General features: G+C 36.8%; 1 protein-coding gene and 1 long non-coding RNA gene across 2 annotated transcripts in view; one reads left to right on the top strand and one right to left on the bottom strand.

The window, feature by feature from the left end:
* The window catches only part of LOC110460127 (nucleolar complex protein 3 homolog), a 34,341-nt gene extending 28,293 nt beyond the window's left edge, over positions 1-6,048 (top strand). The window contains exons 18-21 of the mRNA XM_021512862.1: positions 1,090-1,218; positions 1,811-1,908; positions 4,312-4,414; positions 5,896-6,048. Coding sequence (XP_021368537.1) covers positions 1,090-1,218; positions 1,811-1,908; positions 4,312-4,414; positions 5,896-6,015 — 450 coding nt within the window. The 3' untranslated portion in view covers positions 6,016-6,048. The remainder of the gene's footprint in view (positions 1-1,089; positions 1,219-1,810; positions 1,909-4,311; positions 4,415-5,895) is intronic.
* Positions 6,049-15,088: 9,040 nt separating this feature from the next.
* LOC110460125 lies at positions 15,089-20,628 on the bottom strand. The gene is made up of 3 exons (XR_002463975.1): positions 20,552-20,628; positions 17,354-17,450; positions 15,089-15,740 (listed from the first exon to the last, which is right to left on the bottom strand). It is a non-coding gene; the product is annotated as an uncharacterized LOC110460125 (long non-coding RNA).
* Positions 20,629-22,857: the final 2,229 nt, after the last annotated feature.

Below are 22,857 nucleotides of genomic sequence, written 5' to 3'. Positions count from 1 at the left end.
TTTTTTTAGCTGACTATCATCAGCTGGTGGGCTGTTCATATCTAATGTGTGATCAGACATCTGTCATTGAATCTGTGGAACTACAATGTACTGAAGGGATTACAATTTAACTTGTTACTCTTAGTCTTGGTGTACCAGCCAAGGAATAGGCAGGGAAAAAATGCCTCAATGGCAACCTAGCTCTGCCAGTGATACAGTCCTGGGACGTGCTCACTATATGGAGTGTGGCCAGTGGCTGGATAGGTTTCCATTTACATGTTACGTTAGGTGAAAGCATCAGAACCCTGGGCCCGTATTCATGAAGCCATTCTCATGCTCAAGCATGGATTTTGTGCTCAGGCCTAATTTCTTGGTCCAGTTAAAAATTATTTAAAAAAACTTATTTTGTCAAAGTTTTGAACAAAAATTGAAGAGATTTGAAGCCGAATAATGTTTTCAATATTTACATTTGACATTTTGTTCGCTAACATGATTTAGGTGAGTATCAAGAAGGCTGGGTTGAACACAGAATCCATGCTTGAGGATGAGAACGGTTTCATGAAGCCCTGGAGTACCTGTCAGTGCCTGATGGTACGGGCCCTGGAGTACCTGTCAGTGCCTGATGGTACGGGAAGGTGCATTGGTACACAGGGAGGAGCCCATCGGTGCCGATTCGCATATTACACAAAGTTGTTCAATCTCCAATTTCATAAATCAAAGAAGGAAAATGGCTGCCAGGCAGCCATCTTGGATAGAAAACTATTTTTATGACTGCAAAAGTGGTGCACCTTATTGGTCTCATGGATCTTCTAAAAGGCCTGAAATGGGGATGTTTGGCCTGTTACTTGCTGGAACAATTACACAATATCCAGTTTGTGAAATGAATTATCCTGATCAAGTTTTCTTGAGTAAATTAAGTCGGAATCTTTCAACATATATCCTTTATATATCAATACATTTTTGTTTGAATGACCAATAGTCATACCAGGAAGTCCTTATTACTTTCAAAGACTGACACCAAATTTGATATTATTAATGCAGGCCTATCGTTTTAACACAGTCTTTCTTCATCCCTTAAAACTCCTATACTCTTGTGAATTACCATTACAGACATACAAATCTAGTGAAATGCTCTTTGATAACGAGACCCAAGGGAGCGGGGTTTTCCTGCCTGAGTTGTCAGACCCGGAGCACTGTAACGCACACAACACTATGCTATGGGAACTACAATTGTTGAAGGTGAGAGGTCATGATCACAAATTCAAAATCTTGGTGGAAGTATTATTTAAAGTGATAGTACACTTTGATTAAAATAAGTATGTTTTTCCATGTTTTGACTATTTAATCTTTGAGCAGATTTTCACAGTAGATACAATGTACACTGAACATATTGGTGTCACAGTAGATACACTGAACATATTGGTGTCACAGTAGATTTTAGATATCTACTGTGACACCAATATGTTCAGTGTAACTACTGTGACACCAATATGTTCAGTGTATTTTCTCAAAAAATACTCAAAAATATTGAAAAAGTGAGTTGTTAATCATCATTTTACAGTGAATAGAAATATAGGAACAGATTATAAAACAAGTGTATTTTATAATAAATCCCATTGCCATTGTTTCTGATTTTGGTGTGTAAATGATACACAGTTATATCTTTTTAAGTTTGTTATTGCTGAAGTGACTAGCAGTTAAAGCAATGGGATTCCATTAGTGGTATTATTGAAGTTTAAATGGTTCCAATACCTCTGCTTGGATAGGATTGGTCTGGACATTTGGTCCGTGTTATATCCAGGATTTATTCCAACATGACATGTTGTTTTAGCACCATTACCATCCTGTGACGAGACGGATCAGTGCTCATGTGTCCCTACAGACTCCAACTTCCGGGGAAGGACAACTGACTGCAGACCTGGCACGCAAGTGAGAACCAAGACAATCATATCTCTCCTGGCCTGGTCCATCACATATATACTGTCTCTCCCTCAGTCATAGATAATCTGTGTCCCCAAAGGTCAGAGATAAACCATCACTCCCAAGATCAGAGATAATCCATCGCTCCCAAGATCAGAGATAATCCATCACTCCCAAGGTCAGGGATAATCTATCACTCCCAAGGTCAAAGATAATCCATCACTTCAAAGGTCGGAGATAATCCATCACTTCCGAGGTCAGAGATAATCCATCACTCCCAAGGTCAGAGATGATCTATAACTCCCAAGGTCAGAGATAATCCATCACTCACAAGATCAGAGATAAGCCATCACTCCCAAGGTCGGAGATAATCCATCACTTCCAAGGTCGGAGATAATCCATAACTCCCAAGGTCAGAGATGATCCATCAATCTCAAGATCAGAGATAATCCATCACTCCCAAGGTCAGAGATAAACCATCACTCCCAAGATCAGATATAATCCATAACTCTCAAGAGCAGGGATAATCCATCACTCCAAAGATCCCTCAGTCATAGATAATCTGTGTCCCCAAAGGTCAGAGATAAACCATCACTCCCAAGGTCAGTGATTACCCCATCTGTCCGAAGGTCAGAGATTAACCACTCTCTCCCAAGGTTAGAGAATGTCCCATCTCTCCTAAAGTCAGGGATTATCCACTCTCTCCTAAAGTCAGAGATTATCCCATCTCTATCCCAAGGTCCGAGATTATCACATCTCTCTACCAACTGAAGGTCAGAGATTACCCCATCTCTCTCCCAAGGTCAGATATTACCCAATCTGTCCCAAGATTAGAGATTACCCCATCTGTCCCAAGGTCAGAGATTAACCACTCTTTCCTAAAGTCAGATATTTCCCCATCGCTCTCAAGGTCCTAAAGGTATGTTTCTGATATAATTCATTTTATAAGCCCACCATAATCTGATGGTGGGCTATTCAAATCGCCCTGCGTCTGTAGTCCGTCCGTCGTCCTTCCTTAAACAATTCTTGTTATTGATATTACTCAGGAAGTACCAGAGATCTTTCTCAAATTTTATATGTAGGCTCCCCTTGGTCCCTAGTTGTGCATGTTTACTTTTGAGACTGATCAAATAAACAAAATGGCTGACAGGCAGCCATCTTGGATGTTGACAGTGAAGGTTTGTTATACCGGTAGCTATTTCTCAAGAAGTGCTGAGAGATCTTTCTCAAATTTTATATATAGATTCCCCTTGGTCTGTAGTAGTGCATGTTTAATTTTGAGACAGATCGGATTAACAAAATGGCCGACAAGCAGCCATCTTGGAGTATGATCATGACATTCGATGTTTGTTATCTCACGAAGAACTTCAGGGATCTTTTCTCAAGTTTGTTTTTAAGGTTCCCCTTGATCTTTACATGCTACTTTTGAGAATTGTAAAGCATGGCAGTTTGATTTTTAAGTTAAATTTAACGAAGGGCAGGGACATATTGTTAAAAAGACAAATTTCCATAATTCTCTTTCAATACCAATTACAGAAATTCACGATCTTTTTTTAGGTCACCTGAGCTTTGCTCAAGTGACCTATTCTAATCGCTTTCCGTCCGTCGTCCGTTGGCGTCGTCCGTCGTGCGTAATTTTTTTACATTTTCAACTTCTTCTGAAGAACCAGTGGATGGATATTTTTCAAACTTGGTCAGAATCAACCTTGGTAGATGAGGCTACAAAATTGTAAAATTGAAATTCCTACCCCACCCCCTGGGGCCAGGGCAGGGCCCCAAAGGGAAAATTAACCAATATTTCAAAAATCTTCTTCTCCAGACTCAGAGGTACTACAGTCATTTTCTCTGCATGGAAAGAAAGATCATCAGGAGCTTTACTTAAATTGTAAATTTCAGAACCCCCAGCTATTCGTTCTCCCTTGGCGAGGGGGTAAAGTTTACTATAGTTTATATAGGGAAATAACAGTTTTGGGGATATATATTTTATCAATTTTCAGCAGAAAATTACTCAAACTTAGTCATAATCATCTTTGGTGAATGAGAGTATTCCTTTGTAAAATTGGGATTCCTGCCCCATCCCCAGGGGCTAGGGCAGGGCCCCAAAGGAAACATTTAACAATATTTTCAAATTCTTATCCTTTAATGACATGACAAGTATTGTATTTCACTTAGTTTACATGTTGATTTCCACATCACATCTAAACAATAAAATAAAGCTACCAGTACCTATGATATAACTCAGGCGACTGCTAAGGCCCTTGGGCCTCTTGTTTATATTTGACATGACCTTGACACGTGATCTAGCTAGTAACTTCTTATTTGATTTGTATGGATAAAAATAGTGAGTTACTTCAGGCTCCAAGGGTCCAACATTCCAGCTTTGTTAAGTTGTGATGCTCTTTTTTTCTACAGAAAACCACAGGAGCTGTATGAAGAACACAAAGCAGGAGAGGAACTATTCGTTCCGATGCCGCCAAATAAATCCTCTTCTAAAAACAAAACGCTACACAACAAGGTAACGTAGTTCTACATCTGTATTTCCAAATGAGCTTATGTCATTGCTTGGCATATTTTGTCCATCAGCCTTTTCCTTTAAACATTACTCATCTTAAACAACTTTTCAGATTTCAACCAAATTTGCTATATTGCATCATTGGAAACAGAAAGTCAAATAATGCATAAAGTAAGGATATAGTTCCTCAGGAGGCTGAGGGGGATTGGGCAAATAGGAGAAATTAGTGGATTTCAATCATCAAAAGACCACTTCTCGAGAAGGGTTAGATATAGTCTGGAGGGTGGTCGGATGGCGCAGTGGATAGCACACATTCCTTTCTCCAGACGAAAGGTATGGGGTCACCTGCCTGACCACATGGGTTTTCTTCGGGTGCTTTGGTTTCCTCTCACATTAAGACTCCTGCACACTAACATCCAACAAGAGTTGAAATAACTTGTATCATAATTGTTGTAGAATAAATAAAGTTTACTTACACAAATTTTGCATTTATCATCAGTAGGGAGGCAAAAAGAAATATATATATAGCAATTTGTGGAAATTTAGTCTTCAAAAGTCTTCTCCTGAAGGGCTGCATTGATTGTTAGCTCATCTGATCCAAAGGATCGGTGAGCTTATGCAATGGCACAGAGTCTGTTGTCAGTCAACTTTTCCTTAAAAACTTAACTCCTTATGAACGTACTGCTCAACTTATTTCAACAAAATTTGCTAGGTTATATCTTTTGGATTAGAGAATCAAATTTTGCATAGTGCAAGGGTGTGGTCACTCTGATGTCTGAAAAAGGAGGTACTGACTATTTCAATAGTCCGTCCGTTCATCCTTCCTTCCATACCTCTGTCCGTCCTTCTATCCAAGAAGTTTGTCCTTTACATATCTACTATACTATTTCACCTGGAGTAGCCAGATTTGATGTACAAGAACATCTTGGGATGACGGAGTGCAGAGTGCAAGAATAAGGTCACTATGACCTAGGACTTGACCTTTGACTTTTACTTTTGAAAATGTTTGTACAGGGCATATCTTCTATACTATTTCACCTGGAGTAATCAGATTTGGTGTACAAGGACATCTTGGGATTGCAGAGTGCAAGAAGAAGGTCACTGTGACCTCACTGTGACCTATGCTTCCAGACATTAGTGTACTGTTTGTTAAATGTACAAATCATTACCGGTGGGGGGACTATGGATTGTCTTGCATTACTTTGTCTTGTTATTATAGCATCCGTAACCAAAGAGCCTCTCTCTCTCTCTGTCCCCCTCCCTCCCTCCCTCCCTCCCTCCTCCCCCCCTTAACTTTTACTGGCAAGAAGTAAATCTTTAAAATCCATCACTATAAATACGAATTGATACATAATGTCTCCTATTTTGCCCCGACCCTCTGTCCTCAGGAAGGCCATACCTATTTTTCAATAAATTTTAAAAGCTCGAAAAAATATCAAGAATTTTTCAGATATATTAAACAAAATGTTTTCATTTGTTTTCAGATTGGTGCCCATAGCATGATTCAGAAAGATTTCAATCTGTCAATAGTAGAAATGTTTCTATCAGTAGAAACAGGAGAAAAGGCTAACTGCACCACAGGTCATTCTTTGAATGCTACATGAAAGTGAAATGATTTTCATATGAATAAATTTTGAGGTATTAAATCATTGAATTAAGACTTTTCTGTTCAGATACTTTGAACCAAGATGGCATAAGAGGCCTCTAAATGAGACTGAACCGACCCCCATCAGTCAAAACATATATGTATGTGTTCAAACCACCTGTGTCCATATATATGTGTTCAAACTGGCCGAAACCACCTGTGTCCATATGTATGGGTTCAAACTGGCCGAAACCACCTGTGTCCATATGTATATGTTCAAACTGGCCGAAACCACCTGTGTCTATATGTATGTGTTCAAACTGGCTGAAATCGCCTGTGTCCACCATATGTATGTGTTCAAAACGTTTATTTTGCTTTTGACCAGGGTGACAGAATTAGCCTTTTAAATGGTCTGAACTGACCCCCATCGGTCAAACCATTTATTTTGCTTTTGACCAGGGTGACAGAAGAGGCCTTTTGAATGGTCTGAATCGACCCCCATCGGTCAAACCGTTTATTTTGCTTTTGACCAGGGTGACAGAATTAGCCTTTTAAATGGTCTGAACTGACCCCCATCGGTCAAACCATTTATTTTGCTTTTGACCAGGGTGACAGAAGAGACCTTTTGAATGGTCTGAATCGATCCCCATCGGTCAAACCGTTTATTTTGCTTTTGACCAGGGTAACAGAAGAGGCCTTTTAAATGGTCTGAATCGACCCAATCGGTCAAACCGTTTATTTTGATTTTGACCAGGGTGACAGATTTAGCCTTTTGAATGGTCTGAACCGACACCCATCGATCAAACTGTTTATTTTGCTTTTGACCAGGGTGACAGAAGAGGCCTTTTAAATGGTCTGAACCGACCCCCATTGGTCAAACCGTTTATTTTGCTTTTGACCAGGGTGACAGAAGAGGTCTTTTAAATGGTCTGAATCGACCTCCATCTGTCAACCCGTTTATTTTGCTTTTGACAAGGGTGACAGAAGAGGTCTTTTAAATGGTCTGAATCGACCCCCATTGGTCAAACCGTATATTTTGCTTTTGACCAGGGTGACAGAAGAGGTCTTTTAAATGGTCTGAATCGACCCCCATTGGTCAAACCGTATATTTTGCTTTTGACCAGGGTGACAGAAGAGGTCTTTAAAATGGTCTGAATAGACCCCCATCGGTCAAACCGTTTATTTTGCTTTTGACCAGGGTGACTGAAGAGGCCTTTTAAATGGTCTGAATCGACCCCCATCGGTCAAACCGTTTATTTTGCTTTTGACCAGGGTGACAGAAGAGGTCTTTAAAATGGTCTGAACCGACCCCCATCGGTCAAACCGTTTATTTTGATTTTTACCAGGGTGACAGAAGAGGGCTTTTAAATGGTCTGAATCGACCCCCATCGGTCAAACCATTTATTTTGCTTTTGACCAGGGTGACAGAAGAGGCCTTTAAAATAGTCTGAACCGACCCCCATCTGTCCAACCGTTTATTTTATTTTTGACCAGGGTGACAGAAGAGGCCTTTTAAATGGTCTGAATCAACCTCCATCGGTCAACCCGTTTATTTTGCTTTTGACCAGGGTGTCAGAAGAGGTCTTTTAAATGGTCTGAATCGACCCCCATCGGTCAAACCGTTTATTTTGCTTTTGACCAGGGTGACAGAAGAGGTCTTTAAAATGGTCTGAATCGACCCCCATCGGTCAAACCGTATATTTTGCTTTTGACCAGGGTGACTGAAGAGGCCTTTTAAATGGTCTGAATCGACCCCCATCTGTCAAACCGTTTATTTTGCTTTTGACCAGGGTGACAGAAGAGGTCTTTAAAATGGTCTGAACCGACCCCCATCGGTCAAACCATTTATTTTGCTTTTGACAAGGGTGACAGAAGAGGCCTTTGAAATAGTCTGAACCGACCCCCATCTGTCCAACCGTTTATTTTATTTTTGACCAGGGTGACAGAAGAGGCCTTTTAAATGGTCTGAATCGACCCCCATCAGCCAGCAAAAAAATCAATCATAATTTAGAAAATCTTATCCAATATTACATTATTACATTTATTACATTTATTACATTTATCCACTACCAGTTGTGACGTGATACAAAACCAGCTATTCTCTCATGTTGCCCAGAAACATGTACCTGAAAGTGTTCAGGAGTGAGCCCCTGCTGGTCAGGCCTTATTGAAGAGTCAAGTTACATGGATTATAATCTAAACATTAGTCCACTAGTCAGCTGGGGTCCTATAGGCTAACTTGTATTATATTTGACTTCATCAGTGCACTCGCTGTTCACTTACAAAAACATCAGAAGGCTGTGACTGATAAATCTTTTTCGTGCTAAAACTGGCCGAAACCGCCTGTGTCCATATGTATGGGTTCAAACTGGCCGAAACCGCCTGTGTCCATATGTATGTGTTCAAACTGGCCGAAACCACCTGTGTCCATATGTATGTGTTCAAATTGGCGAAACCACCTGTGTCCATATGTATGTGTTCAAACTGGCCGAAACTGGTCTCAAAAGACTCATTCACAGTTGCCATGTTGTTGCTATAGAAGTGAAGTTATATAATCTCAGAGATTTTGTGAGATCTTGCAGCAGCAAAACTTCTGATTCAAAGTGGATGCTAACAAGTCATGTTTCAGTGTAAAATGACAATGTTTTTCCATGACAATTGTGAATGACAATGTGATCACTGAAAAACAGGTGCACTTGTTAGGTCGAATGCTGCAGTAATTGTTTGGTTTTGATAAAACGCACTAAATTTATAAAGTTTAAAGAAGCTGAAAGTTTCACATTAATTAGGACATTGAGCAGAGTACCTGAACAGCACTTTTAGTTGATGTATTTAGAGGTAAGAATATAAGGTATATAATTTTATACAAATACACACGTTAGACTCTGCTGGTAGATTTCTTAGTACCAGCATTAGACTCTGCTGGTAGATTTCTTAGTCCCAGCGTTAGACTCTACTGGTAGATTTCTTAGTACCAACATTAGACTCTACTTGTAGATTTCGTAGTACCAGCATTAGACTCTGCTGGTAGATTTCTTAGTCCCAGCATTAGACTCTGCTGGTAGATTTCTTAGTCCCAGCATTAGACTCTACTGGTAGATTTCGTAGTACCAGCATTAGACTCTGCTGGTAGATTTCGTAGTACCAGCATTAGACTCTGCTGGTAGATTTCTTAGTACCAGCATTAGACTCTGCTGGTAGATTTCTTAGTCCCAGCATTAGACTCTACTGGTAGATTTCTTAGTACCAGCATTAGACTCTACTGGTAGATTTCGTAGTACCAGCATTAGACTCTGCTGGTAGATTTCGTAGTACCAGCATTAGACTCTGCTGGTAGATTTCTTAGTACCAGCATTAGACTCTGCTGGTAGATTTCTTAGTCCCAGCCTTAGACTCTACTGGTAGATTTCTCTGTCCCAGAGGTTTGCCATAACCTTGGTAGCCACATGCAGTAAAGTGGTAAGGTTGATATACACTTTACTAATTATGTAATCTAAAATTAACCACCACTCCATTATATTTTGAAATTAATAAAAATATGGGATTTTATGCACCTCACCTTCTGTTTCATCAGTATTTTAGACAAGTTTGTATTTCCAATGCTTTGGTTCCTAGCATCACTGAGGGTCATAAAAGGAGGAAAGAGCTTATGTTGCAGTGTAATGCATTTTGGCATACTGTACCTATAATTTATAACGGTACAATCATGTTTGTGTCACGTGCACCTATATGATACATGTATATTAATTAAATTAGAAGAAACTCAGTTAAGTTGAAATTCAAATGTAGGACCTTGATCAAAAGGTTACATGAAAAAAACCAGGAGATTCCTGAATCGTCAAAAAAACAGGAGACTACTGAATCGGCAAAAACCAGGAGACTATACTGAATCGGCAAAAAACCCAGGAGACTACTAAATCGGCAAAAAAACATAATTCAAAGTTAAAATGGATAAAAATGAGGCAAAATTTGAACCAAGGAAAACATTTCTATGGAGACCCTTGAAAAAGTACAAGGATAACATTATTAGACCAGGTGTTCCGGAAGGGTAGGGGTCTTCTGCTTCATCGATGACACCCGCCATGGAAATCAAGTGACCTCGCGTCATATCCTCACATCAATAGCTCAGGTACATGTACTGACCACAAAACCGTGAGGCACTCTAGATCTGATGAGCATAATCAAAAACATCGACCTTATATCGAAATAAGAAATAGCAACTTTCCCTGCGGTATCCTGGTGGCGACCATAGCGTGTCCATTGGAATCCCTGTGTTGTAAGTTTGTCAGTAGCAGTCGACATTTGTTACGGAAGTACTGGTGTTTGGAGCAAACTTACTTGAAATCCTTCGACAAGGATTCAAGTGGAGTAGATTAATAAATTCTCCCAACAGAAATCCATAATATGTGATGTTGGCATAGATGCCAATTCATTAACAGGCGAGCAATACAGGCCCATTGGACCTCTTGTTTAAAGGATGACAGAGTTTTATCACGTGATTGAATATATTCATAAACCTCTCCTTCTACCACACGAAAACCTTGCACACGTTACCCCACTCCCTTGTCTGTCTGTTGCTGATTCAGAAGCTTATCTCTACTAATAAATAAAAGTTTTTGTACAAAATCAGATTAAATACTTCTTGGCCCCTAGCATCACCATTGAGTATTTGAAGGAAGAAACATTTAACATTCTGTTTCTATAACCAGGATAATGTAGTGTGAATTATATTTAACATTCTGTTTCTATAACAGGTATAATATAGTGTGATTTATATTTAACATTCTGTTTCTATAACCAGTATAATGTAGTGTGATTTATATTTAACCTTCTGTTTCTATAACCAGTATAATGTGTTATTTATATGTAACCTTCTGTTTCTATAACCAGTATAATGTAGTGTGATTTATATTTAACCTTCTGTTTCTATAACCAGTATAATATATTGTGATTTATATTTAACATTCTGTTTCTATAACCGGTATAATATAGTGTGATTTATATTTAACATTCTGTTTCTATAACCGGTATAATACAGTGTGATTTATATTTAACATTCTGTTTCTATAACCAGTATAATGTGTTATTTATATGTAACCTTCTGTTTCTATAACCGGTATAATGTAGTGTGATTTATATTTAACATTCTGTTTCTATAACCAGTATAATGTGTTATTTATATGTAACCTTCTGTTTCTATAACCGGTATAATGTAGTGTGAATTATATTTAACATTCTGTCTATAACCGGTATAATGTAATGTGATTTATATTCAACAGTCTGTTGCTATAACCAGTATAATGTAGTGTGATTTATATTTTCCCTTCTGTTTCTATAACCAGTATAATATATTGTGATTTATATTTAACATTCTGTCTATAACCGGTATAATGTAATGTGATTTATATTTAACAGTCTGTTTCTATAACCAGTATAATGTAGTGTGATTTATATTTTACCTTCTGTTTCTATAACCAGTATAATATAGTGTGATTTATATTTAACATTCTGTTTCTATAACCGGTATAATGTAGTGTGATTAACCGGTATAATGTAGTGTGATTTATATTTAACATTCTGTTTCTATAACCAGTCTACAACCTCTGCTCACATTGACATCTCTGTCATGACTGCTGACATTGCATTTGATGGGGAACCATTGACAAAGCTCTCACCAACAACCCAGGACGAGATGCGCAACATTATCATGACCTCGCAATCGAAGTCCTGTGAGCTTGATCCACGGCCTACAGACCTATTAAAGCAATGTCTTGAAGCACTGCTTCCTTTGATTACGGCAATCATGAATAAATCATTGGTTGAGTCAAAGGTTCCATTATGTTTCAAGAAGGCACATGTCAGACCATTGTTAAAAAAGCCTGGAATGGACAAGGAGGAGTTGAAAAACTACCGCCCAGTTTCAAATCTGCCTTTTCTGTCTAAGATCTTGGAGAAGGTTGTGTCCCGGCGTTTAGAGGTTCATCTCCATGCAAACAGTCTCCATGACAACATGCAATCGGCCTACCGCATGGGACACTCTACTGAGACGGCCCTCCTACGTGTACATAGTGATATAGCTTCTGCATTGGATAACAAGTGCAGAGCGGTGCTTGTCATGCTGGACTTGTCAGCTGCATTTGACGTCATCGACCATGGCATACTTTATAAACGTCTGGAATACTCTTATGGAGTGACTGATACCGCACTATGCTGGATACAGTCATACCTGAGTGAACGACGACAGTGTGTTGCCATCGGATCTGCCACCTCACATGACAAAGTACTAGATTTCGGGGTTCCTCAAGGGTCGGTGTTAGGACCACGAAAATATTGTATGTACTCCAAACCGATTGGAGAGATTTGTCGTCGCCATAGCCTTCGCTATCATTGCTATGCTGATGACACACAAATTTACATGGTCATAAAACCACAGGACAGTTGGAATACAGTCTCAGAAAGTCTGGAAGCTTGTCTGACAGATATCAGTATCTGGATGAACGCCAACATGCTTAAACTTAATCAGGAAAAGACGGAACTAATCGTCTTTTCCCCAAAGTGTCAGCAAACAATGGCTCTCCAGCTCAAGGTTGGTGCCAGAACTATTGAGACTGTTCCAGCTGTTAAAAACCTAGGGGTATACTTTGACAGTTCTCTGAACATGGAGAAACAAGTGAACGCTATTGCCAAATCCTGTTACTACCAGATCAGGAACATCGGCTGTATTCGGCAGTTTCTAACTGCAGATGCATGCAAGATTTTGGTGCATTCACTTGTTACCTCTCGGTTGGATTATGGTAACGCCCTGCTCTGTGGTATATCTGACAAACTAACTAGTCGTCTGCAGAGGGTTCAGAACACTGCAGCACGGCTAGTTACTCGTACTCGAAAGAGAGAGCACATCACACCTGCGCTTTATTCGTTGCACTGGTTACCTGTACGATACAGGTCGCAGTACAAAATTCTGGTATACACATACAAGGCACTGAATGGAACAGCTCCTCAGTACCTACAGGAACTTGTTACCCTGTATCAGCCGTCAAGATCACTGCGGTCGGAGTCAGAATCTTTGTTGTGTGTCCCAAAATCTCGTACTGTGACCTACGGAAACAGATGCTTTGGGAGGGTTTCGGCTACGTTGTGGAATAGCTTACCATCTGCTATTAGGAAGTCGAATACCCTGGCCAAGTTCAAGAGGAACAAAAAAACCTCACCTCTTCACGTCTGCATTTTAGAATCTTTGCAAAGACGTCATGTAAATACCACCCTTTTATTTGTTCAATTATGTGCACATTGCTTGTTAAATGTATGAAATTGATTGCAAGCCTTTGTTGTTTGTTTTCACAATTATAACCATTACTATTATCCATATGTTGTAAAGCGCCTTAGAGTAATTTTACAAATTATATAGGGCGCTATATAAATGCTGTATATTATTAAATGCTGTATATTAATATAATGTAGTGTAATTTATATTTAAACTTTTGTTTATATAACCGGTATAATGTAGTGTGATTTATATTTAACATTCTGCTTCTATAACCAGTAAAATGTAGTGTAATTTATATTTAACCTTCTGTTTCTATAACCGGTATAATGTAGTGTGATTTATATTTAACCTTCTGTTTCTATAACCGGTACAATGTAGTGTAATTTATATTTAACATTCTGTTTCTATAACCAGTATAATGTAGTGTGATTTATATTTAACCTTCTGTTTCTATAACCGGTGTAATGTAGTGTGATTTATATTTAACATTCTGTTTCTATAACCAGTATAATGTAGTGTGATTTATATTTAACATTCTGTTTTTATAACCAGTATAATGTAGTTTGATTTATATTTAATATTCTGTTTCTATGACCGGTATAATGTAGTGTAATTTATATTTAACATTCTGTTTCTATAACCGGTATAATGTAGTGTGATTTATATTCAACATTCTGTTTCTATAACCGGTATAATGTAGTTTGATTTATATTTAACATTCTGTATCTATACCCCATCTCTTAGGTGCAATCACATATGATCAATTAATGTTGAATAATTATCCATCACCCTTTACAACTTAAGTTTGCATTGAGATGCAGGTGTAAAGACGATATTTTTCATTAAATAAGAATATCTTAAACTTGTGATCTCGGTTGCTGTTTATCAACAACTTTTTATTTAACTTCATAATGACAATCAGCCTCCCTGCGAGGATGGGATAACCTGTCGCAGATGTAAGTAGACATGACTCCTGGTGACTAACTACATATCGGGGGTTTCTATTGCATTTCCATCTTAGTTAGGTTAATAGGTTTATAAAAACATAAAGATAGAGTCTTTGTCTCATTAGGAATCGGACGTTTAATAAAAACATTTGCATAAAAACTACGTTAGATACATACCGCTTGTCATGGATTGAACACAACACAAACGATACCATTATAGGTCATAGCTATAGCCACAGAGCACAAACGATACCATTATAGGTCATAGCTATACCCACAGAGCACAAACGATACCATTATAGGTCATAGCTATACCCACAGAGCACAAACGATACCATTATAGGTCATAGATATAGCAACAGAACAAAAACGATACCATTATAGGTCATAGCTATAGCCAAGGAGCACACACGATACCATTATAGGTCATAGCTATAGCCACAGAGCGCAAACGATACCATTATAGGTCATAGCTATAGCCGCAGAGCACAAACGATACCATTATAGGTCATAGCTATAGCCAAGGAGCACACACGATACCATTATAGGTCATAGCTATAGCCACAGAGCGCAAACGATACCATTATAGGTCATAGCTATAGCCGCAGAGCACAAACGATACCATTATAGGTCATAGCTATAGCCTCAGAGCACAAACGATACCATTATAGGTCATAGCTATAGCCAAGGAGCACACACGATACCATTATAGGTCATAGCTATAGCCACAGAGCGCAAACGATACCATTATAGGTCATAGCTATAGCCCCAGAGCACAAACGATACCATTATAGGTCATAGTTATAGCCACAGAGCACAAACGATACCATTATAGGTCATAGATATAGCAACAGAACAAAAACGATACCATTATAGGTCATAGCTATAGCCACAGAGCGCAAACGATACCATTATAGGTCATAGCTATAGCCACAGAGCGCAAACGATACCATTATAGGTCATAGCTATAGCCACAGAGCACAATCAATCCCATTATAGGTCATTGCTATAGCCACAGAGCACAAACGATACCATTATTGGTCATAGCTATAGCAACAGAGCACAAACGATACCATTATAGGTCATAGATATAGCCACAGAGCACAAACGATACCACTATAGGTCATAGCTATAGCCACAGAGCACAAACGATACCATATAGGTCATAGCTATAGCCACAGAGCACAAACGATACCATTATAGGTCATAGTCACAGAACGCAAACAAGGGCTTTGATGTTAAGATGAAAGTCTGTGATGAGAAATACAATAACAGCAGTTAAGTACCTGTATTGGGTTATTGTCCTTGATATATATTGCACTACAGGATATTTGCATGTACATTTTTTTGTACATCATCATTTAAAATTGGTCTATTTGTCAATTGTTTTCGGCGTTGAAAAATGACTCCAGATTTAGAAAAGGTCCAGGAAACGAGCCATAGATTGAAGTAATATATTGTACAATATCATTCATGCATTTCTTGGGTTGGAAAACATGTTTTCGTCATAACTGATCCACTTCTTTGCACCTGAAATTAAAATAAAACAGTTAATGTATCTGCCATATTTGTCGTAGCAAGGGTAACAAGGGCGTATTGTTTAATTTCAACGGGGTCCATTTTCAACGGGAATGCAAAACTTAATTTGAGTTGGGTTCCTTTTTCCAAGACTCCCCAGTGCCATTTTAACGTTGACAACTGATCCCCGTTCTGTTTTCCGCAGAGGTCCATTTTCAGCGCTATACCTTCTTTCATAATGGCGCACCGTGGCTCCAAATCTTACCCTAAATTTGTATTTATATAAATTGTATATATATATTGCTACCTCACTTATCATAAATTGGCGCCCGGCGCCTTTATTACGATATACGTGTTACCTGAGAATTGACGTTTTGTAGATAAATGAAATTGGCTTGAAAGATTATTGATAATCAAGTGAAACACATTAATTAATTGACAGGCAAGATCAATTCAGAAAATCTCAGGGTGGAACTCATAAGACCGAATATGAAGGTAGGTGGTGAAATATTTAAAACAATGTAAACTACGAGGGCTGTTTATTATGTCTCATCATTTACCTTCATGAATCAACATATAATTCTTTACGTCCTTTACCTAAACAAGAGACCAAGAGGGCCGTTTCGCTTACCTGGATATCTAGGCAATCATGGCAAAATATTCTCCAAATAAGATCTCGGTGATATGGCCAGACTCCAAGGCCAATCCTTGTAGCATATCTGTATTCGATTGTTCTTGCACAGCAATTGTACGTATGGTTATTGGGTAGGGGTTTAACTGTTTCCTAATTGCGACTCAGAAACTAGGGTTGTGGTCAGACCCCAAGGTCAATTCTAATATAATGGTTGCATTCGTCTCTTTATGTCCAGCATTAATTGTACATACAGTTTTGGGGTGGGAATCTCAACCGTTTCAAAGTTATGACTAAGGGGTTAAATCTGAAGGGCGGGGAAGAGCCAAGGGTCAATGCTTATATCATGACTGTTCATCTCTTGATGCCAAACAGTTTTATATTTAATTTTGGGATGGGAATCTCAACCGTTTTAAAGTTATGACCCAGGGACTAAGTCTCCAATGGTAGGCCTGACTTAGAGCCATACTGGAAGCATATGTGCATGCATTCATCGCTTATATACTAAGCAATTGTATAGATGGTTATAGGATGGGGATCTCGATCATTTCCACGTTATAAACTATATTTGACTCCACCCCTTAGTCCGGGGAGTCGGCCTTTTTGTCCATTTGTATAAGTGTTAATCCCGGGACCACCTAGGGATGCTACCAGTCAAATATGGTTGATATCCGTTGCTTAGTTCTAGAGAAGAAGTTGCTTAAAGCAAAAACGTCAAATGACCTTTTTTGGCTTCGCCCCTTAGCCCCCTGGGGGTCAACCCTACATTTTTTACAGTTTTGAATCGCTACCACATAGGGATGCTTCTAGTCAAATAAGTTCACCTTGGTCCTTCGAACTCAGTGAGCTAATACTATGACTAGTTGTTAAATATCAACTTGTGTCTAGCTCCTAACACTACTTGAAACACGATGAAAGTTTGTAGAGATTCTTGTTTTTCAATTAAAACTTTCTAATATACATAGAATTACGGTTGGTAATACTTAATACTTACTCCATTTTGAACCGATAATGACTGGGCAATCAGCATGAAGTAGCCTGTCGTCGACATTCCCAAACGAGTCCATGTTGAACCAGAACAATGCAGACCCCTGTATTTGAGTAAAGCAAGTGTTTACTGACCTAGCGTATTAACTTGGAATGTTCTTGTTTTATAACATAGTTTTTATAACTTGCATGTCATTAACAAATTGCTATTAGTTAATAAAGACAATGTTTAAAGACACATGATCTACAGTATATCTTTCGGAATTTATCAATTATTTTACCATAACTAGAACTCAAAAGATGGGGTTCTTAATCTGCCGACGCGTGGAGTTTATTCAAACTTTGCAATTTAAATGTTCACTTCAGAAACTGATATTATTATTTTAAAGTTTGTAAAGAAAAGACAAAAAGGGCATGTATTCGTGTTTTCCCTGAAAACTATAGGGGGTACACCAATATTTGATGTCATTAGTACGCACAATCAGGATTGATTTTTGTAGATGTTTCAAATTATGATTGTGAAGACACTAAGCATTCAATTAGTATGTACTTTATATGTTTTAAGTCAGTTATATAAAAATCAACAGGCCTACCATGACCACACTCCGTTAAAAATATCCACCAAAAAATCACACTTTAATAACATTTAAATATATTTTTTATAGGTTTTCTTCGATGTTTCATCTTCATAAGTCTTTGAAAATAGTTTTAGGGTATTGTTTACATTAGTGATTTTTTATTTAAATTGAGAACCGGGAACATAGTCTACCAGCCTATCTTATATATCTACTCCACTAACACAGACTGACTGGAAATGGACCTAGATGACATCCTTGGAGACAGCCACCTTTTGATGCCATGCTGTATATACCAGAGTATATTTATATATATATATATATATATATATTTCACAATTGTATTTTTACATATACAAAAAACACTTTCTCTCGCATCCACACGTTTAAAACAACACTTTCATCATCCTTCACCTGATTTCATCATCATCAATTTATTGTCATTATCATCATCATCATCATCATCATCATCATCATCATCATCATCATCATCATCATTATAATCATCACATTCTCATCAGATGAACGCAAGTAATTACATCGTTTAATGACCTACCCCAGTAGTAACCCACCACTCCAGTATATACAATAATCTTGCTGTCTGATTGCCTTGCAAGCTATCCCTTGCTTATTTCATATTTTTATTCTTTATTGTCTTATGCCTACACTCTCCTTTCATCTTCATTAAGTTGTTTTTACATTGTCTTACACTAGTCTCTTATACTATACTACTATATAATTCTTTCAGTTTAAAACCTGTATACAGAATGTCTGGAACTTGTTCCGCAAGCAGTAGGATATATAGCGAAACATTTTACTTCCTCAGGTGACTGAGATTTGGGTGCATCAGCATTCAACTGGTTTGCTCAGGGATTAGATTCATTCTAGACATAAATCACAAACAAAATATAATTCAGTATGATGTTGCAGATTCCACAGATCCTATCAAAGACTATTACTGTACCTGCCCCACTGGTAAGCGAACTGAAAAATGTGTACACATACTGCTTATATATTATACTTTTTTGGATTTTTTTTAAAGCAAACTTCATCAGAATTATCTTGTAAATGTGTGTCTATTTTTAAGAAGTCAGTTGTTTGCTGATATGGGGTATCGTCTGCCCAGTTGGGAGAGAGTCCAACTAGTATGTTGAAGGTCTTTGCTGTCCTAGTCTAGCTAGTGCGCTGTTATATAATCGATAGAGGATGATGACAGTAAAACATTTTGGTTGTAAAATGTGCATCTGTGACCTAGATTTAGATAAATGCACGCTTGTGTAGCAGAGATTAAACACCATGGAAAAATGGGAAAAACCTTTTCCCGGTGTTTAATTTCAATAATCTTTTGATATGTGATAGTAAGATAATAAAAAATAAATGATAAAATATTTTAATGAGACACTCTGAGGAACTTTGAAAATTTGTTGTTTGAAATAACATACATCATCAATTTCAACAGAAAAATGTTGAAAATTTGGTCAGTTTTTGTTCACTGTCAACTTAACTACATGTATCTTACAGACATATTCAAATTTGGTATCATTTTAACTGCTAACATGTCTGTTATCAATGTAAGCATTTTTTTATGGGATAAAATACAGTAACAAAAATGTTATGTATCTTCAATAGAGGGTAACATGCATTCATTTGACAAAATGCAGGTCAGGCCCTGTGGGACTTTTCTTATTTCATGATTTTGAATAAAACTTCTAGTTTCACGACAATCCGTGCTTGGGCAGGGTCTATGGGAATTTTAACATCGTCAAAAACCCCATCTTTTCTTTTTTTATTTCACGGTTTTAAAAATTCGGACGGAATGAGACCAGACTTGGACATAGACAATGCCTGTTGGAGATTATAGGGTCATACAACCTCAGTCTATATTTCATTCTCAATTTTTGTTTGATGAAGCTCTTAGTTTAATTTTGGGAATAAACTCACTCTATTGATAACAATTTGAAAACAATCATCACTTAAATTTGATTTTGGTTTTATTGAAATGTAAGAAGTCAATATCAATGACTGATAATATCTAATTTTAAGATTAATGAACTCAAGAACAATCTTTACAAATTGCATTGAATTATCCGCTTTTATGTGTTCTGCATGAGTTTAGTTATGAAGTCGCCTTAACATCAATGTTGATATTGTCTTGGTAAATGAAACTACTGCCATACGACGGAAAGATATATAATATTCAACGGAAACGTCTTAAAATTATTTTTCTATTTATTACATTTTCATTTTTTGTAACGCCAATTTTTTTTTTAACGACAAAAACGACAATTTTTTTTTAACAACACAAGGGATCAGGAGCGAAATGTTAAGCGTCTTATTGTAACGACATCATGCATGTTGGAGGACAAGGCTGCGTGCCATTTTGAAAGCGAAATAGCCATAAAAACTTAAAACTCTTGTAATTCAAAATGACCGCCATGTGGATATCTTGTTCTTCCAATGATTTTCAAAATGAAACATGCACAATATATTTTAGTTGAAACCATTGCATTTTTTAATTATCAGTTACTTTAAACGGCATCCTGTATACATGTGTCCATCTTTCTTCATCAAAATCATAATGTATTTGCCACTTTTACTTGCCTGTTGCTAGTGTTTTATATTTGACATACCTTTGTCACTGGTACTCTGACTCGAAGCTTGGGAAAAACAGTGGCCCCTCCTTCTTCAACAGAACTAAGCTGAAACACGAAGTATGTCTGTTATTTTCTGTTTTATGTAGTACAAGTTAGTGACTCAAACGTACATGGAGTTTGACTTTACATGACTCTACCCTGTTAGTAATGTTAATATTCATTGTTCCCTGTTATTAATGTTAATGTTCATTGTTCCCTGTTATTAATGTTAATGTTCATTGTTCCCTGTTATAAATGTTAATGTTCATTGTTCCCTTTTATTAATGTAATGTTCATTGTTCCCTGTTGTTAATGTTCATTGTTCCCTGTTGTTAATGTTCATTGTTCATTGTTCTCTGTAATTAATGTTAATGTTCATTTTTCCCTGTTATTAATGTTAATGTTCATTGTTCCCTGTTATTAGTGTTCATTGTTCCCTGTTGTTAATGTTCATTGTTCATTGTTCCCTGTAATTAATGTTAATGTTCATTGTTCCCTATTATTAATGTTAATGTTAATGTTGGATGTGAGAAATGTATTATATTGTTATATCACATAGAAGATAAGATAACAGGTCGTATATACATGGATTATGATAACTACATATATATCACATAGAAGATCAGATAATAGGTCGTATATACATGGATTATGATAACTATATATATCACATAGAAGATAAGATAATAGGTCGTATAAACATGGATTATGATAACTATATATAGCACAAAGAAGATCAGATAATAGGTCGTATATACATGGATTATGATAACTATATATAGCTCATTGAAGATCAGATAACAGGTCGTATATACATGGATTATGATAACTATATATATCACATAGAAGATAAGATAATAGGGCGTATAAACATGGATTATGATAACTATATATGACATAGAAGATCAGATAACAAGTCGTACATACATGGATTATGATAACTATATCTATGACATAGAAGATCAGATAACAAGTCGTACATACATGGATTATGATAACTATATATATGAGATAGAAGATCAGATAACAGGTCGAATATACATGACTTATGATAACTATATATATCACATAGAAGCTCAGATAACAGGTCGTATATACATGGAGTATGATAACTATATATATCACATAGAAGATAAGATAACAGGTCGTATATACATGGATTCTGATAACTATATATAGCTCATTGAAGATCAGATAACAGGTCGCATATACATGGATTATGATAACTATATCTATGACATAGAAGATCAGATAACAAGTCGTACATACATGGATTATGATAACTATATATATATAGCACATAGAAGATCAGATAACAGGTCGTATATGCATGGATTATGATAACTATATATATATCACATAGAAGATCAGATAACAGGATATATAGCTCATTGAAGATCAGATAACAGGTCGTATATGCATGGATTATGATAACTATATATATTACATAGGAGATCAGATAACAGGTCGCATATACATGGATTATGATAACTACATATATATCACATAGAAGATCAGATAATAGGTCGTATATACATGGCTTATGATAACTATATATATATCACATAGAAGATCAAATAATAGGTCGTATATACATGGATTATGATGACTTTATATATCATATAGAAGATCAGATAACAGGTCGTATATACATGGATTATGATAACTATATATATCATATAGAAGATCAGATAACAGGTCGCATATACATGGATTATGATAACTATATATATGACATAGAAGTTCAGATAACAGGTCGTATATACATGGATTGTGATAACTATATATATGACATAGAAGATCAGATAACAGGTCATATATACATGGATTATGATAACTATATATATTACATAGGAGATCAGATAACAGGTCGCATATACATGGATTATGATAACTATATATATGACATAGAAGTTCAGATAACAGGTCGTATATACATGGATTCTGATAACTATATATATGACATAAAAAATCAGATAACAGGTCGTATATACATGGATTGTGATAACTATATATATGACATAGAAGATCAGATAACAGGTCGTATATGCATGGATTATGATAACTATATATATGACATAGAAGATAAGATAACAGGTCGTATATACATGGATTATTATAACTATATATAGCACAAAGAAGATCAGATAATAGGTCGTATATACATGGATTATGATTACTATATATAGCACAAAAAAGATCAAATAATAGGTCGTATATACATGGATTATGATGACTATATATATCATATAGAAGATCAGATAACAGGTCGTATATACATGGATTATGATAACTATATATAT

The sequence above is a fragment of the Mizuhopecten yessoensis genome, unplaced genomic scaffold (genome assembly GCF_002113885.1).
Source record: "Mizuhopecten yessoensis strain PY_sf001 unplaced genomic scaffold, ASM211388v2 scaffold10325, whole genome shotgun sequence".
In the NCBI taxonomy this organism is placed as follows: domain Eukaryota; kingdom Metazoa; phylum Mollusca; class Bivalvia; order Pectinida; family Pectinidae; genus Mizuhopecten; species Mizuhopecten yessoensis.
The sequence above is the reverse complement of the archived record's forward strand: the minus strand, read 5'-3'. Positions and strand labels throughout refer to the sequence as shown.